Source organism: Hordeum vulgare, chromosome 2H (assembly GCF_904849725.1).
Source record: "Hordeum vulgare subsp. vulgare chromosome 2H, MorexV3_pseudomolecules_assembly, whole genome shotgun sequence".
In the NCBI taxonomy this organism is placed as follows: Eukaryota; Viridiplantae; Streptophyta; class Magnoliopsida; order Poales; family Poaceae; genus Hordeum; species Hordeum vulgare.
Window position 1 is genome coordinate 499,537,366 of NC_058519.1, and position 17,711 is coordinate 499,555,076.

Consider the following 17,711-nt stretch of genomic DNA (forward strand, 5'->3'; position numbering starts at 1 on the left):
GGTAACTTCTTTTTTAAACAAAGTACAAACACAAACCCTCATATATACACGCATACACTCAACCATATAAACGCGCACGTACATCCTACCTTTATGAACACCTTCGAAAGACCGAACCGGTATGCTCCCTCCGTTCCTAAATATAAGTCTTTTTAGAGATTTCATTAGAAGACTACATACGGAGCAAAATGAGTGAATCTACGTTCTAAAATATGTCTATATACATCCGTATGCAGTCTTCTAGTGGAACCTCTAAAAAGACTTATATTTAGAAACGGATAGAGTATTATCTTAGAGTTTACCAAATTATGGTAGACATCTCGTAATTGATGGAACATCTCCTCCCACTAACATCCAAATATAGGTTGATTTGCATTTCAGTTAACGCTAATTGGTACTCCGCCCGTGTTTGTGCTGGGATTTTCTACGCGACTCTACTTTACAGTTGGTTGATGAGCGGCCGCATACACGGCTCATCCCCTGCCCGAAACAAGGAAATCCAGACACGCACGATGCTTTCGTCGCCGTCTCCTCCCACCCTCTGCAGCCTGCTCCTCCTCCCCTCACCCCCTCCCTCCTACTCCGGCCGCCCCCACCACCCGCGGCGCACATCCCCAAGCCGCCGCTCCCGCGCGCGCCCACGCATCTCCAATCCCAACGCCCCGAGCTTCCCCAAGCCCAACCCCGACCCACCCCCGCCGCCGCCGCGCCGTCTGCACGCCGAGGACCGCCGCCTGAGCTCGCTCGTCCACCGCGGCGACCTCGACGCGGCGCTCCGCGTCGTAGACTCCTCTCCCTGCCCGCCCGACGTCCTTCTCGCCAACAAGCTCGTCCGCGACCTCTGCCGCCGGGGCCGCCTCAACGACGCCGCGCGCGTCGTCGAGGCGTGCGGCTCGGCGGCCACCGCCGTCACGTACAGCGCCCTGGCCGACGGGTACTGCCGCGCGGGGAGGGTCGATGAGGCGCGCCGCGTCGTGGACGGCATGCCCGTGCGCCCGACCGCGTACGCCTACAACCCGCTCATCCACGCGCTGTGCGTGCGCGGCCAGGTCACGGACGCGCTCGTGGTGCTCGACGGTATGCTCTCCCGGGGCTGCGCCCCCGACGTCGTCACCTACAACATCCTCCTCGAGGCGACGTGCAAGGGCAGCGGGTACAGGCAGGCCATGGAGCTGATCGATCTGATGCGCGCCGAGGGGTGCACGCCAACCAACGTCACATACAATGTTATCATGGACGGGATGTGCCGGGAAGGCGATGTGGACAGCGCCCGTGAGTTACTGAACACCTTGCCCTCTCACGGGTGCACGCCAAACACCGTCAACTACAACACTATCTTGAAAGGTTTGCGCACCGCCGGGCGGTGGGCGGATGTTGAGGAGCTTATAGATGAGATGTTCAGGGAGAATTGTCCCCCAAGTGAAGCAACTCTCAGTGTGGTCATCAGTTCGTTGTGTCAACAACAAGGATTGCTCCAGCAGGCAATTAGGCTTCTCGACAAAATGTCAAAGCATGAATGCACGGCAAATATTTCTACTTACAATGCCGTCATCAGCGCCCTTTGTGAGCAAGGCCATGTGGCTGATGCCTTGGAGTTACTAGTGAAGATGGAATCCCAGGGCTGTAAACCTAAGACCACTACCTATAACATTCTAGTGAAGGCTTTATGCAGTGGTGATCTATGGGAGGATGCAGAGGAGCTAATGCCAAAGACGAGTCACGCTGATCAATCTCCAGATATTTCGTCATTCAATACACTCATTGGTATCTTGTGTCAAAAAGGGTTGACGTTGAAGGCCATCGAAGTATTTAAGCAAATGCCCAAGAAAGGCTGCTATCCTGATTCAGTCACTTACAGTACACTAATAGACGGGCTTGCCAAAATTGGCAACATGGAACAATCCCTTGAATTGTTGAATGAAATGGGCAACAAAGGATTCAACTCAGAGGTAAAATATGAGCTGTTAGTTGAGTTTCTGGATGAAGAGGATAGAGTTGAAGAGGCAATCCAGGTGGTTCATAAACTGCAAGATACAGGCATATCACTCCATGCTGTTCTCTACAATACAATACTCTTAGGGCTTTGTAGAAATGGCAAAACAGATCATGCTATTGATATTTTTGCTGATATGGTGTCTGATGGTTGCATGCCTGATGAATCAACTTACGTCATACTCATTGATGGTTTGGCACACGAAGGCTATATGAAGGAGGCAAGAGAATTGTTAAGCAAGTTGAGCTCTAGAGATGTCGTCATTGATAATTTGACCAACAATGATGGTTCGCTGTTTGATCAAAATATTCACACTTCTTGAGTTATGATGACATCAAGTCTAGCTTGTGTTTTTTAACTTTGTTATGTCATAGCGATGGGGTAGGATAGTGCTTACACACTGCTTCAGTTTTGTCGATATGTAAGTTCTCTCTGCTTTAGCCGTATCGTAGCTTAGAGCTTAGTCTCCATCTTTCAGATTGTTGTGTAACAATGTACTCCAATATCTTGCAATTCTGGCTGGTCTTAATCGCAATCTACATGGATAGTTTAACAAAATATCAGCGTGTTGGAATCAAAATATGATGGATTAAACCTTGTAACCACAGAATAGTAGTATATTTTTGACCTTGAACCTGAAACTTGTGCATGGATGGTTGGTAATTTAGTCGCTTCTAGTATTGGATTTTATTTTCCTTTGTTTTATTTCGATAGGTAACTATCCTGGGACTATAGGAAAGGTCAAGTAGCTGGAATGTTGTATGCCCGCTGATGCTTTTTGTTATAAAGTTCTAATAGTTTGTTGGTAAAGTAGCTGTCTGTACAGGGGTGGAGCCAAGATTTAGGCATAGTGCCTAGATAAACTGCTAGAGAAGTTTTATTTTCCTAAATATCATTCCTGTTGAACCTTCTCTAGACACATACAAATTTCGGAGCCTAAGAAGTCGATTTGGTTTCTTTTCTTTTCTTTTTGCACAAAAATGCACTATAATTTACTGTGGTGAACAAGTTCATGTAGGCACCATCCAAGTTAATAACAAAACCAGTATGGGTTATTTTTGAATATGGAAAAGGAAGCATCACATTAGCTACTAACCCACAGAACAACATATAGTACAAGCTTAAAGTATGAATTATAACAATTATATACTCCTTCCATTCACAAATACAAGATGTTCTAATTTTGTGTGTGAATCGGATGTATATAAACACGTTTAGGCCTCGTTTGTTAGAAGGGGGTTGGGAGGGTTTGCAGGGGATTAACCACGCGGGCCTGGTAATCCTCAGAAATCCCCACAAGGCTGTTTGATGCAGGGTTTTGACTGGCCCAAACCCTTCGATCCCCAGCAACCACCCTCTTCGTTTCACGCGGAACTGAACCCTCGAGGGCCTACTCGTGGAACTGGACAACAAAGAGATTGGGCGGAACTGAACCCTCGAGGGCCTACTCGTGGAACTGGACAACAAAGAGATTGGGTGAGCGACGGATGTACTCGCTAGCTTGGTGGAAAATGTGTATCCCAAAGAAATTCACAGGGATTGGGTTCAGGGATATCCATTGCTTTAATCTTGCCTTGTTAGTTAAACAAGCATGGAGACTAATTGAGAATCCAGATTCTGTGCTACGGTGCTGCGTGCAAGGTATTTTCCATCATGAGATTTGTTAAACATGGAGTTAAAAAAAGGGAGCTCCTTTACTTGGCAGAGTATATGGGCCGGGATTAATACATTAAAACAGGTTCATATATGGGGTGTGGATGATGGAACTAATATTGATATATGAGAAGACGAATGGATCCCAAATAATGCATCACTAAAGTTATAACTAGAAGGGGCCAAAATATTTTTAGCGACCTTATTGACCCCAACAGAAATTGTTGGGATGTGGATCTAGTGAGACAAACCTTTTGGCAAGTGGATGTTCAAAGGATTCTTGCAATCCCTTTATCATGGTCTCACATGCAAGACTTTGTTGCTTGGAACCCGACTCGTACAAGTATCTTCTCTGTACGGTCAACATATTATACAGAATGTGTCGGGGATATACCCCGCATTGTAACCCGGCTTGAAGTATGACCCGTCAAGGACTTGGCGACTCACCGCCGACTCAACAGTGACCTGGCAGGCGACTCACCTTGACCCCACAGGCGACTCAGACAAATGACAAAGGCCCAAGGCCCGGCGTACACCCTGGCATAAGGCGACTCATAGAGAGGCCAGGAGGGCCGACTCACAAGAGAAAGCCCAAGAAGTGGAAAGACTCCCACAAGAAGGAAACAAGACCCGAATTAGGATTCAAGAGAGACTAGTCATATTCCTACTCCTAGTAGGACTCTACATGTAAACCTACCCCTTCCACCTATATAAGGAGGGGTAAGGCGCCCCAAGAGGAACAAGATTCACAACTTAGGTCTAGACAAGACAAATCATGAGATAGACACATTAGACACCCACGAGATTAGAGGTGGCGAGTCTGCACCCTTGTAATCAAGATCATCATCTTCATCAATGAAACACAAGCAGGACGTAGGCTTTTACCTCCATCGGAGGGGCCGAACCTGGGTAAACTCGCGTCTCTCAATTCCGACCAACCCTTTTCAAGCTGCCACATGGTTGCGATGGTCTCGCACCTAAGTCCTTGCACGAGGACATCTGTCGTGACAAAACCATGACAGAATGGGAGGGCTGATATGGCCAAAAGTTAAACATAGGCCATCAAGCTTTTTGGGTCAAACCACATCCAATTTGGGATAAAATATGGGGCCTCAAAGTGCGTGTGAAGGTTAAAGTATTTCTTTGGAGAGCTATGCATAATACTATTCCTTGTCGGGTTGCCCTGGCGAACCGTCATATCAAAGTGAGCGGACAATGCCGAGTCTGTAAATTGGAGCGGAAGACATTAAGCATCTCCTCTTCACGTGTAGCCGAGCTAAGCACGTATGGCAAGCACTGGGCATACATGAATTAATTAAGAAATCCTGTCTTGTTCATCGTCCAAGATAGTCTGTTCTAGAAGAATTGTTGTACTCAAGCCCTGATCAGTCACTGATTTTTCGACAAGTCCGAGCTTGTTGCGGTTGCCTGTTGTTATCTATGGTGGGAAAGGAGGCAAATTAGCCGTGATATTCAGGTGCAGTCCCCAGAAAGATCTACGATGGCAATTAAAGTGTTATCCTCAAATTTCAGGTCTGCTCAAGGTTGAGAAAGGAGATATGGGCTCCACCAACACGTGATTGTGTTAAGATAAACGTTGATGCTTCTTTCGATTCAAATATGTTGAGCGGAACTAGAGGTGCAGTCATTCGTGATAAAAAAGGGAAGTTCATCGCTGCGTGCAATGCATGTTTGGATATGGTTCAAGATGTTCCTTCACGTGAGGCTCTCGCTCTCAAGCACGACTTCTTCTTACCCAAGTCCGTGGGTTGCAATAGAGTTGTGGTGAGCTATGATAATAGTGAATTAACATAACTTATGAAGAACGATAGGCCTTCCACAATTTTTGTGACATTGTTCATGATTGTTTTTCTAAGGAGCCAGATTTTTTTAGGGTTAAGTATGAGCATGTGAATACGAAAACGGATTTTGTAGCTTATGAAGTAGCCTAGTTGGCTAAGTACCATGCTAGTGGGGTCTGGTTGGATGATCCTCCCCCCTCTATTGTATCTCTCTTGGTGAACGATGTAACATTATTATCTATTGAATAAAGAGGTTTTTTGAGATAAAAAACAGATTGCGTGAGACGCTGAGATCACACAAGTTTAGTGGGTATTGGGTGAACGGGAGCGAAACACTGAATCCCGTGCAATCCTCGACCTCCTTGGGGCAGGAAAACCTCCCTTGTCAAACAAAGCCATAGTGTGTTTGTTCTTTCATGTCAGCCCTTATGTACTCCATGTAAAAATATTCAAAGCATCTTATATTGTGTCACGACGTCGTGGTAGGGAATCGAGATCGGACGGGATGGTGATGAGAGGAGAGAAAAGTGGATGCGACTCGAGAGAAAAAAGTAGGTGGGAAAGTAGAGGAATCTTGTATAGGTACATAATGGTTCTAGCAACAACATACCCACCCATGCCACAAGCGGTTGCTTATATAACCCACTCACACCTAACCTCTGTTGCCCACTCGCATGCCAGGCCACACCTGCCAGGTGTGGCCAAGTGTGACATTCTCCCCTCCTTAAGCATTATCACCGTCATGTGCGCCCTGGGCTTCATTGTTCCAGATGGTCGCCGTTGGAAAACGTTGTCGATGCACGTCATAGTCCTCCGAGGTCATGGCTGGACTTGTGCTCGCACCCCACTAGATCTTGAGCTGCACGACGGCGACTTTCCCCCGCTTGGTCATGCACCGCTCCAGGATCATGGTTGGCTCCATGGCCGAAGTAGATAGGCCCCCAACACTCGGTAGCTCGGCAAAGACTGGAGTGTAGTCCGACATGAACGACTTTAGCTGGGATATGTGGAAGACGGGATGCACTCTGCTGGTGCCTGGAAGGTCCAGCTTGTACGCCAATGGCCCGATCATCTCCAGCACAGTGTATGTGCCGAAGAACTTGAAAGATAGTTTGACGCAGGGGCGACTAGTGACAGGCTGTTGAACATAAGGCTGCAACTTCAGAAGGACTTGCTCCCCCACCTCAAAGTTGCACTCCGTGCGATTGCGGCCGGCTTGCTTCTTGAATCACCGTTGCACTCGTTCCACCTGCGCTCGAATCAGCGAGGTGTGTGCGGCCCAGTCCATGTCGTCGCCAGTGGGCGCCTCCGCCAGCCATGTGGTCGTCGCCCCCAGGTTGGCATCCTTGCCGTACAGAGCCTTGGAGAGAATACAGTTAAGGGAAGAATGTAATGTGGAATTGTATCAGAACTCTGCCATGGGCAGCCATCGGCGCCACCGTTGAGGCACGTCGTGCACGACGCAACGGAGGTACATCTCCATGCACTGATTAATGCACTCGCTCTGGCCATCGGTCTGCGGGTGGTACGCCGTGGAGTAGAGCACTTTGGTGCCTTTGCCGGCAAGCAGCTCACACCAGAGGTTGGTGGTGAAGAGCTTGTCGCGTTCGAAGACGATGGAGGAGGGAATGCCGTGCATCTTGACGACGTTGTCCCAAAACACGAGTGCCACCTGTGTTGCTTGAAACGGGTGGCGTAGAGGGATGAAGTGGGCAAACTTGGTGAAGCGATCGATGACCACCATGATCGTGTCGAAGCCCTTGGAGACAGGCAATCCCTCCACAAAGTCCATGGTCAGGTCCTACCAAGGAACTGTTGGCACCGACAGGGGTGCCAAGAGTCTTGCAGGCTTGGAATGCTCATGCTTGGCATGCTCGCAAGTCACGCACTGCTGCATGAATTCCTCAATGTCGCAGTTTGGCCTGCGCCAATCGAAGTGCTTGCACACTCGCTGGTAGGTTGCTGTAGAACCCAAGTGCCCACCCACCGCACTGTTGTGTAGGGTGGCAATGAGCTTGATGCAGAGCGCGGTGTTGGCACCGATCCAGATGCGGCCGACGCGACAGATGGCACCCCGATGCAGCTCATAGCCGTCCGCATCCGGGCTGGTGATGGCGAGTTGCTGGAGACGATTCTATGCGTCGGTGTCCGTGGTGTAGGAGTTGACCACCTCCTGGATCCACGCGGGCTGGCAGGAGCTATCAAGTTTTGCAAATTTTGTGCATGGAGCTATCAAGTCTATTTAAGTTCCCTTGAATCCTATGATCTACTTCATTTATTTTACTCATGCTTGGCATCTCTAGCTCTATCTTTCAAGTTTACTCATAATGTGAGCTAGAGTAACATTATCCTTAATGTCAACAATAGGTGGGTTTCCGACAAGATTTTCCATAACGTTAAGAGCCTCCTCAATGGGAGCTTCCAAAAAATTCCCTCCTATTGATGTGTCTAGAACAAACCTATGCCAAGAAGTAATACCAACATAAAAATTTCTAAGAAAAATAGTGGTGGATTGCTTCTTGGTGGCTCTATCTTGAGAATTTTAAATTCTATACCAAGCATCTTTCAAACTTTCTCCAACCCTTTGTTTGAAGGTGAGATTCTCTCCTTCAGGTGAAACACAAGAGGCAATGGATTTAGGCATACTGACTAAACAAAGCAAAGTAACTAATTTTTTGTGGTTTTTGGTATAAGACTCTAAAGCAAAAACTAGAAAGCAAACTAACAAGACTAAAACGCAAAGGTAAAGGATAGCGTGCAACTCCCTTATCTTGAAGACTGGAGTCCCCGGCAATGGCGCCAGAAAACTTTGCTTGATGATGAGATGATGTATATACTTCTCGCTCCTCGTTGGTTACCCCAAGTGAAAGGTTGAGATGTAGTCAGCAACAAGTTTTCCCTTACACGGAGACTGTAAGGTTTATCGAACCAGGAGGACTCCTAGGATCAACAAGTAGGTGTCTCCCATCCTGGCGCTAGCAAAAGACGTGGACCTACACACACACAAATAACTTTGCTCCCAACGAGTACAGAGAGGTTGTCAATCTCTCCGGCCTTGTAGTTTGCAAAGGATCAAAACACAAGCGGGAATAGTAATAGTGATTGCAACAGAAAAGTAAATGAAAGCAGTAAATGATGGAGATGTAAGCAATGGTGGTGATATGGACCGGATTCACATGATGTTCACTAGTGATGTCTCTCTCCCAAAAGACGATAAACAACTATGCTTGGGTAAAAAAATTACAGTTGGGCAATTGACAGAATTCTGAAAGCACCGTAATGCTAATTATGCTACTTAAAAGTTAGAGATTCAATAGTAATGGGCAGTACGCCAAGACAAGTAGACCGTTTATTCATCAACATCTACTTACTAATCATCCACCTTGAGATATCTATCCAGAACATCTCGGTGGTATTAAGTTGCGAGCCCCAACCAAAGTGTAAACTCAAAGCAACAAACAACTGCATTAACGAACTATGCGTAAGGTAAACAATCCTTGCAACCGTGGTCACAAGCACCTTTGTTTTCTCCCTCGTGGCAACAACACATCCCCTAGTCTCATGTTTCTGTCACTCAAGCTAGACATCGAGGGGCATGAACCCACAATCATGCATAATGCTCCCTCTTGGAGTTATAATCTACTACTCGGCCAAAGCAATAAATAGCAACGGAGAACATGCATGAATCACTAAGGAACATACTATAAAATGATAATCAAATATATAACTCATAACAATCTGAACATAATCTCATAATACATCGGATCCCAACAAAACGAGCATAGCAATAGCAAGAGAATTACATAGATGCCTTGAACATGTAGGGCAGCTCACAAGGACTAATCATGGAAGCACAAGATTGGAGAGAAGACATCACATAGCTACCGGTCATAGACTCATGGTCCAAGGAGGACTACTCACGCCACGTCCAGGAAGCGTCCATGGCGGTGGAGAAGCTCCCGGAGGTGGAAGAGGTCTCGTGACGCTCCCGATCTCGGGAGCGTTGCGGCGGCAGAACGATGGACAAATTCGCGATTCTGTATGTGATGGAAGGGTTTTCTCTCTGAGGAGTAAACATAGGACAAAGGAGGGCGTCAGAAGAGGTGGGGCCCACCCAGGCGGCCCGTGGGCGCGACCAGGGGCCAGGCCGCGCCGGGTGGTCGCCTGGGCGACCTCTGGCTCCCCTCTGGCCCATCTTCGGTGAGCTGGAAGCTTCCATTACCCTGATTTTTATATATTTTTCTTGGGATTTTTGGGGCTCCGAAAAATTGGGTAAAAGCCCCTGCAAAAAAGACATCAACAGACAGAAACTAGCATTGGGTGCACTCAGTTAGTAGGTTAGTCCAAATATGTGTAAAAATATATAAAAGTGTAGCAAAACATATAACAATGTCACCCAAAAGATCATGGAGCAAGCAGAAATTATAGATACGTTTGGGACGTATCAGCCAGCACAAAGTACGTCTTCATCCGTTGCGTCCACAGGGCAAACACATGAGGTTATATGTCGTCTCTACGAGGGTGGAGGTGTGAAAGCCCGAGACCGACGTTCCAGAAGATTCCCCCTTTATTCCGTTTTTGTCATGTGTTTATTTTAATTGTCGCATCATCATCGCATCATTCGCATCATCTGCATTGCATCGGCATCTTCGTTGCCGCCAGTTTTCAAACCTGCATCCGTCGTTAGTTGCCGGTTCTCTCCGTGTTCGTCCTTGTCCTTTCTGAGCCCGACCACACTGGCAGCGCCAGCGGCATCGTCAAAACCCTGTTTTAAAAGTGTGTATAAAACTTTCTCTGTTTGGGTTAGAACTTGGTGTGCGGTCTTAATATATTATAGGTAGGCCGCCTGCCAAATTTCGTCGCAATCGGAGTCCGTCTGGTACCCGAACGGTCGTCCGTAGCGGCATCGTATTCGGTCTATCGTCGGACGTTTTTCGGTGTTTTAAAAATCACTTTGCCGGGTGCCGTTTCCCTCTCATCTCCGGCTATCCTACTCTACACAGCCAACCCTAACCCGCCTCTTCGATCGGACCGTCCGATCGTGATCGGAGGGTCGAAAAACCCCCCAGAACCCTCTAACCTAGACCCTTCCTATAAATAGATGCCCTACCCTGCCTAAAATGGCTAACCCTAGCCCTGTTCCTTGAAAACCACGCCCACCTACCCAGCCGCCGCGTCCTATCTCTCCCCCTCCCGCCGCCGGCCCGCTCCAGCCCGAGCTCCCGCAAGCAGCTGCGCTGCCGCCTGCCTCCCGCAGTATCCCGCGCCCGCATCCTCAGCCGCCGCCGCGACCCCGTCTCCCCTCGCCGGAGAGCCCTCGTCGTCGGGCTAGGGCCTCGCCGCGCCAGAGCCCTCGCGCGGTTTTCGTGCCCCACTGCAGCCCATCGTCAGGAGCCTCTTCTCACCGGTGCCCCAACCTCTTCGGTCGTTGTCGCCTCCAAAATGGCTAGATCCGGCGCTGGCCGACCAGATCCGACCGGATCCACCTCCTCGCCGTGGCCCTGCGTCGCGCGCCCGCTGGCAGAAGGTGCGCTGCCGCCATTGCCATGTCCTCGTGCTCCTGGAGAGCAGGGAGGAACGAGGCCCTCGCCTCGCGTTGACCCGCAGGTGGGCCGGCCCACCCGAGCCACCGTCGCCGGCCCAGACCACCCCCGCTTCGCCCCTCGACCCAGTCTCCCGCGGCCGAGCCTCCTTGCCCAGCCGGCCCGAAGGCCCCAAGGTGAGCCGACCCCCTCGATCCCCTATGTTGTGCCCAAGCGGGATTAAGCTATCCTGCGCCCACCGAATTCGGCCCGTTAGCCTTTTTTTTGCGATATAATTAATTCCAGGAATATGTATTATTTTAAAACGATCGTAGATATTTAACCGTATGTTGGATCAGAGTGATTTAGATATGTAACTTGATTAGTTTTCCGCGTAGATTCATAATTTGCAACTTGCATGCATGTTTGAATTAGTTTGACTTGCCGAATGCCTAGTTTTGCATGCTGTCCTAATAGAGGATTGTCCCGTATTTATTTTTCGCGCGTGTCCGGATTGTTCCAACTCCGTAGATAAAATGCTAATGTTTGGGACCTTTTGCCATGTATGTTAGAGTAGTTGTTTGCATTTTTGCATGTAGGTTCCGTCGCTAGTGTTTTTTATATCGCGTTTAGGACATAATCTTGCATATACGTGTGGCGATGTTATTATTTTGCAACCCCACATGCTATATATGTTTTCGGGGTAGAAAAATCCATAGAATTTAACTGTGTATTTAGTTTTAGCTTTTGAGCAAGTTAGTTCGCGTGATATTTTGCCATGATGCCCTTTTGTTTATTTTATGGGATTTAATCCGTGCAAGATGTGGAGGAGTTGTCAACTAGATATTTGACCTTGAATGTGTAGACTACCCCCTGGTAATTTTGGTGCCAATAGAAATCCATGTTTAGGTGTGGTTTTCTTGTTCTCAACTTGCTAGAAAACAGTGCTGATTTGGAGATGTTGAAATATTTCTAAGTCTAAAATCTGTCATATTTTGTTGCTGTCTTGTCATGAGTTTATCTGGTGATCTGTAGCTCTTTTGAGGTTGGTGCAATGGAGTTAGTTGTAGACTTTAGGATTCTCTAGCATGCTATCTATTTTCATGCCATTTGGAGTCCTGTAGCTTATGGTTTTCCTGCTGTCAATATGCCTTCAGATCGAAAACTGCACTGTCATAAACTGTGGTTTTCACCAAGTCTGAAACAGTGTGTGAGATGCTATTTTGTGACTTCTTTTCCTAGTGATCCATGCTTCCATGCTAGGTGTTATTAATTGCACGTTGTAGTGCTTCTTTCCCTCTATCATCTCATGCCTTGTTTGAGCAATTTGGATTTGTGTAGCTCGTAGTTGTGGGGTGTATAAAACGCTATATGGCTGATTTTGGCAGATTGTAGTGATTTCTTGTTTAGCTCGTAGTTGTTGAACCGTTGCTCCGTTTTGATCGTACCCTACGTGAAACTTGCTTCGAATCTCGTGTAGTTTCATATTATCTTGCTGGTTGTGTGTTTTGAAATGCTCGTGACTGTCGTTGCACACATATTGCATTCATGCCATCATATCTTGCGGTGTTCGTATCTTTTGAACCGTAGCTCCGTTGAAGATGTTCTCTATGTGTAAATTGGTTGTAACGACGCGTAGAATCACGTGAACCTATTAATTTTGCTGTTTAACCAATATTTAAATGTGTTAGTTCAGATCTGGATAGAAATATAAATTAATGTGTGGGGTCATCTCAGAGATGCTATATGTCATTTCCAACCTCATTTAAAATGCCTAGATAGGTAGTTTAATTGCGCTTCACCTCTTGCCATGTTTAACAACATTTAATATTGTCGTGTACCTAATCGATATAGAACTAAATAATTAGTATGTGGAGTTTCATCAATATGCAACTCGTTGCATATTGAACTTCACTTAATGTGTAGTGTTTGATGTGTGAATTGACATGCTATGTCTTGCATATACTCGTCTGATCATGAATCATAGGGGGATTTCATATTGTCGTGCATATGCCATGGTGAATATGGTGTGTTGATTCTTGTTTCAGGTTTGCTTCGTCTCGATAGAGTTCCGCAAGCGTGTCGGATTGTGAGGACCCGTTCGACTACATCGGTTCGTCTGCTTCATGGAGTCATTTTTCTTCCAAGCGGGATCTCAGGCAAGATGACCATTTTCCCAGATACCATTACTATCATTGCCATGCTAGTTTGACTGTTTCTATCGTTATGTCTCGTTGCCTACCACCTGTTAAATATCAGCCGCTCAACATTGCCATGAAAACCTTCAACCTCTTCACAACCTAGCAAACCACTGATTGGCTATGTTACTGCTTGCTTAACCATTTGTTAGCTTTGCTAGTTGCAGGTGCAGCTGCTTCCATGTGATAACATGGGTTCCTTGTTATATCACCATATTAAATGCTATCTAAATTAATGCACCTATACACTTGGTAAAAGGTGGAAGGCTTAGCCTTTCTAGCCTGGTGTTTTGTTCCACCTTTTCCCCCTTAGTTTCGGCTACCGGTCTTATGTTCCATAATTGAGCGCTCCTAACACGATCAGGGTTGTTATGGGGACCCCCTTGATTAAAACTGGTCTGGCAAGGCCCAACTTTGGTACTACATTTTCCTAATAACTAATGAACCGCATAGGGAGTAATTAACCCGAAGAAATTTAATCAACCCCCGGGCGAGTGCTCCGCATGAGTGTTGGTCCAACCTGTCAACTTCCGGTGGCTACCAGGGGCAACTCTGTGATTGGCCTACCGAAAGTTTGGACAATCCATCGTGTCCTGAGAACGAGATACGCGGATCCTAGCAGGATCGTTGACACGTCGGGCGGCGTTGCTGGATTAGTTTTACCTTTGACGAATGTCTTGTGCATCGGGATTCCGGTGATGCTTTGGGTAATCTCAGAGTTCAGGTTTTCCACTAAGAAGTCCGTCGAGATCGCGAGTTTCGTGATCGAGGATTTCTATGCGGCTTGTGGTAATTTGTGATGGATTAGTTGGAGAACCCCTGCAGGGTTAAATCTTTCGGAAAGCCGTGCCCGCGGTTATGTGGCAACATGGAAACTTTGTTTAACACTGGTTCTAGATAACTTGAAGTTAACTTAATTAAAAACTTGCCAACTGAGTGTGTAATCGTGATTGTCTGTTTCGTGAGCTCCTTCTGCGATCGAGAACACGGTGGGGTTATGTCTGACATAAGTAGGTATTCAGGATCATTCATTTGATCATCAGTAGTTCACGTCCGTTATGCGTAGATCATCCCCCTCTTATTCTTGTACTCGTAAGTTAGCCACTAAATATATGCTTAGTTGCTTGTTGCAGCCTCACCACTTAACCATACCTCACCCATTAAGCTTTGCTACTCTTGATACGTTTGGAAATGAGATTGTTGAGTCCCCTGTGGCTCACAGATTACAACAACACCAGTTGCAGGTACATGTAAAGGTTACTTGACGCGAGCGTGTTGATTGTTCATTTGGAGTTGCTTCTTCTTCTTCTTCATCGATCTAGGATGGGTTCCAGGCCCGCAGCCTGGGATAGCAAGGATGGACGTCGTTCTTCTTTTCTCGTTTGTTTTTGTCCGTAGTCGGACCCTGCTCTTCTTCATGATATTTATGTATTGTACTGATGTGACTCTGATGTAGCTTGTGGCGAGTGTAATCCAATTCCATATATCTCATCTTTTCAGTACATGTACTTGTAAGGATATCTATTCCCGCGAAACGACGAGATGCGCTTCTATCCCTAACGAGGCCCACGTGCCAAATTAAGGATATGATCGCATCTTGGGTGTTACAAGTTGGTATCAGAGCAGTACTGACCTAGGATCCCCCTTTGATTGATCAAACTTGGCCGAGTCGAGTCTAGTGAAAAACTGCTTTGAATCTAGTTATATATCGGAGAGTAGGATTCTTATTTGTCCTCTTCTATGCTCTGGCGAGGAATCTTGATGTAATAATTTTAATTCTACTCCTCTTCTCACTCAATTTTTTTTAGGATCACGTGGATATTTTTGGAATCTATATGATGTCGATGTGACGGAGTTCTGTCTTGGTGCGTCATGTCTGACTTGATTTCTTCCGGGGAGTTGAGCTCCAGGGGATTCTTGAGCACATCGTTATCATTCAGATTTCTTAGTATCTCACGACGAAGGATGTTCGAGACTGCTTCAATACTAGTAGTGGCGAGAGGAGTCCGGCTTCCCCACTACTGGTGTAGAGAGTTTCGGATGTATCGCCATACTTTGTATCGTTGTGATTACGAGTGTCTGAGATAGACGAGGTTCCGAGATTCTGGTTATGTGTTGACGGATGTGATACACTGGACGGGTTAGTATAGTAGTTGTGTGATATATTACTCCTTGTATCCGTGGACCAGATTGCATGACCAAAATTTCGGGAGTTCCTAGGTGGGAATTCAAGTAGTTACTTACAGGACAATCTTCCAACAAATGCATGATGTTAGGTTGGGGTTCGACATCTAGTGGATTGGTTTGTTCACGGTCGACTTACAAAGGTTCTCATTGTGTCTTAAGGAGTCCTTGTAGCTTGCTATGACTTGGGGATGCTTCGTATGTCGTGTGCACTGCCTTGCACATGATGGCTACTGTAAGGATCGAGCCCGTGCGATCCTGTCCACGAAAATATCGGACAAAATCTCTCTCATGAATTTTTTCTGGCTTGTTTCATAAGCCTCACCCTTTGTTTTGTTGGAATATGGTAATTCGAGTTGCTTCGATGTCAAGTGGTGAATTCATATCTTTTCCAAGAAGTGTTCTCATATTTTTATGTGAATGCAAATTCTTTTGTTCAATCAAGTTGTTTTATCAATTCTTTTCAACCGGAGTCATCATATCAATTCTTTTCCAACCGGTGTGCTTCTCTTCAAGTGAATTTTATCCTCTCTAATTTTTTGCAAGATCAATCTATCATTTCTTTCCGGAGTTCATATCATCTGTCCGAAGTTGTCTTTATTTTTTTCCTGCCCTCCCACCCTTTTCTTTAGTGATTCAATTGTCATCCAAGTGCCTTTCTTTTCATCAATGCTTCCGCTCTCTTCTCTTCCATGTCATATCCGGTGATTCTTTGTGAAGATTCTTAGGAGCTTCGTGTTCACCTTTATTCATTCTTGGTGTCTTTTCCGGTGGATTCAATTCAAGATCTCGGTGTTCATCATATCCTTCTCATCCTTTAAATTCTTTTCCATGTTGGAAATTCTTATCAGCCTATCTTGGTTATCTATTCCTCTCTTTTCTATCCGGAGTGTTGAAGTTATCTCAGAAGTTTCTTGTTTTCAATTCTTTTAATTATTTCGAGGTGCTAACGTCATTTAATTTTCATTTGTACCGGTGCAATATCTCCCTTTCGGAGTAATCTTTTCAACGGTGGTTTCTTTGAGTGGGCCCATAACCCACAGGTTCTTTCCCAGGATCTTTCCTGGCTCTTCTAATCTTGTTCCAGAGTGTCTCAGTATTCTTGGTGGTGTTCTCCTCATCATTTTCAGCTTGGAAGACAGAAGGAGTGTTTTTCTTAAATCTTGGTCCATTCTCTGGAAGATTCATCATTTCAGCTTTGTGGCATCATCTTGAATTGTTCCCAATCATGAGTAATCCCTTTCTTGCTATCCGGTACTTTTCTGAATTGTTTTCATTCTTGATCTTCCGAAGGCCATCATTTCAGAAGACTTCTTCGTTCTCAGCTTTCGGCTTTCATCCTTAATTCTTCTCAATTGTTGTCTCTTCGTTCGTCTCTCAATTTTTCTGGTGTCTTGTTTAAGTATTTTCTCTCAGGCGGTTCATGATCTCTTCATTCTCATGTATCTCCATTCATTCATGGTTGCCTCATTCATTTCAATTCTCACCGGTGTTTCTTTTAAGATTTCTTCTAGTTTGTGCTCATATATCTCCTCAATCATTTCTAGAAGAATAAGTGGTACGCTAAATCCATTGCTTGTCATCAGTTAACTTGATGAAGGATAAGCAAAACATAATTCTTATTCTTGTTCATAGTGATCTGAATTCTTCTTTCGGAGTGGCTCATGATATAAATTCTTTGTCTCAAGGTGTTCTTCAAGATTCTAGTGGTAGTAGTTCTCAATTATTCTTCGTTCTTTTCTTGCCAGGAGCTAATTTCTATTCTTTGTAACAGAGGCTTTGTGATGTTGCTCATTTGGATCAATCATGTTGTTCTATAAAGATCATGTTGGTTCCTTGATCAATTGAGTTGTTTGTTGTGAATTTTGTCTAGTTCGCTTGTCTTATCGAATTTTTTGTCCCCTTTTCCTACCGAAGTGCTGCCGATTTTTTTGTGAATTCTTGCTTCTTTCTCATATCATTCCTCATCTCTTTGCAACCTTCAAGGATCGTTGGGTTCTCCCGTTTGTCAAAGAAGCGACTAAGTTTTACCTCTTCTTTCTCATCCTCTTCCCAGTTCATTCTTGGATCTCGGGTCGAGATCCTCTTGTAGTGTAGGAGAGTTGTGACAGCCCGAGACCGACGTTCCAGAAGATTCCACCTTTATTCCATTTTTGTCGTGTGTTTATTTTAATTGTCGCATCATCTTCGCATCATTTGCATTGCATCGGCATCTCCGTTGCCGCCAGTTTCAAACCTGCATCCGTCGTTAGTTGCCGGTTCTCTCCATGTTGGTCGTTGTCCGTTCTGAGCCCGACCACACTGGCAAGTGCCCGCTGCATCGTCAAAACCCTGTTTTGAAAGTGTGTATAAAACTCCC

The 17,711-nt window shown here is 46.0% G+C and overlaps 1 protein-coding gene across 1 annotated transcript; it reads left to right on the plus strand.

Annotated features, from left to right (window-relative positions):
* The first annotated feature begins 459 nt into the window (after positions 1-459).
* Positions 460-2,551, plus strand: LOC123430340 (pentatricopeptide repeat-containing protein At1g09900-like). The gene has a single exon (XM_045114205.1). The coding sequence runs from the start codon at positions 513-515 to the stop codon at positions 2,313-2,315; it is 1,803 nt and encodes a 600-aa protein (XP_044970140.1). The 5' UTR covers positions 460-512; the 3' UTR covers positions 2,316-2,551.
* Positions 2,552-17,711: the final 15,160 nt, after the last annotated feature.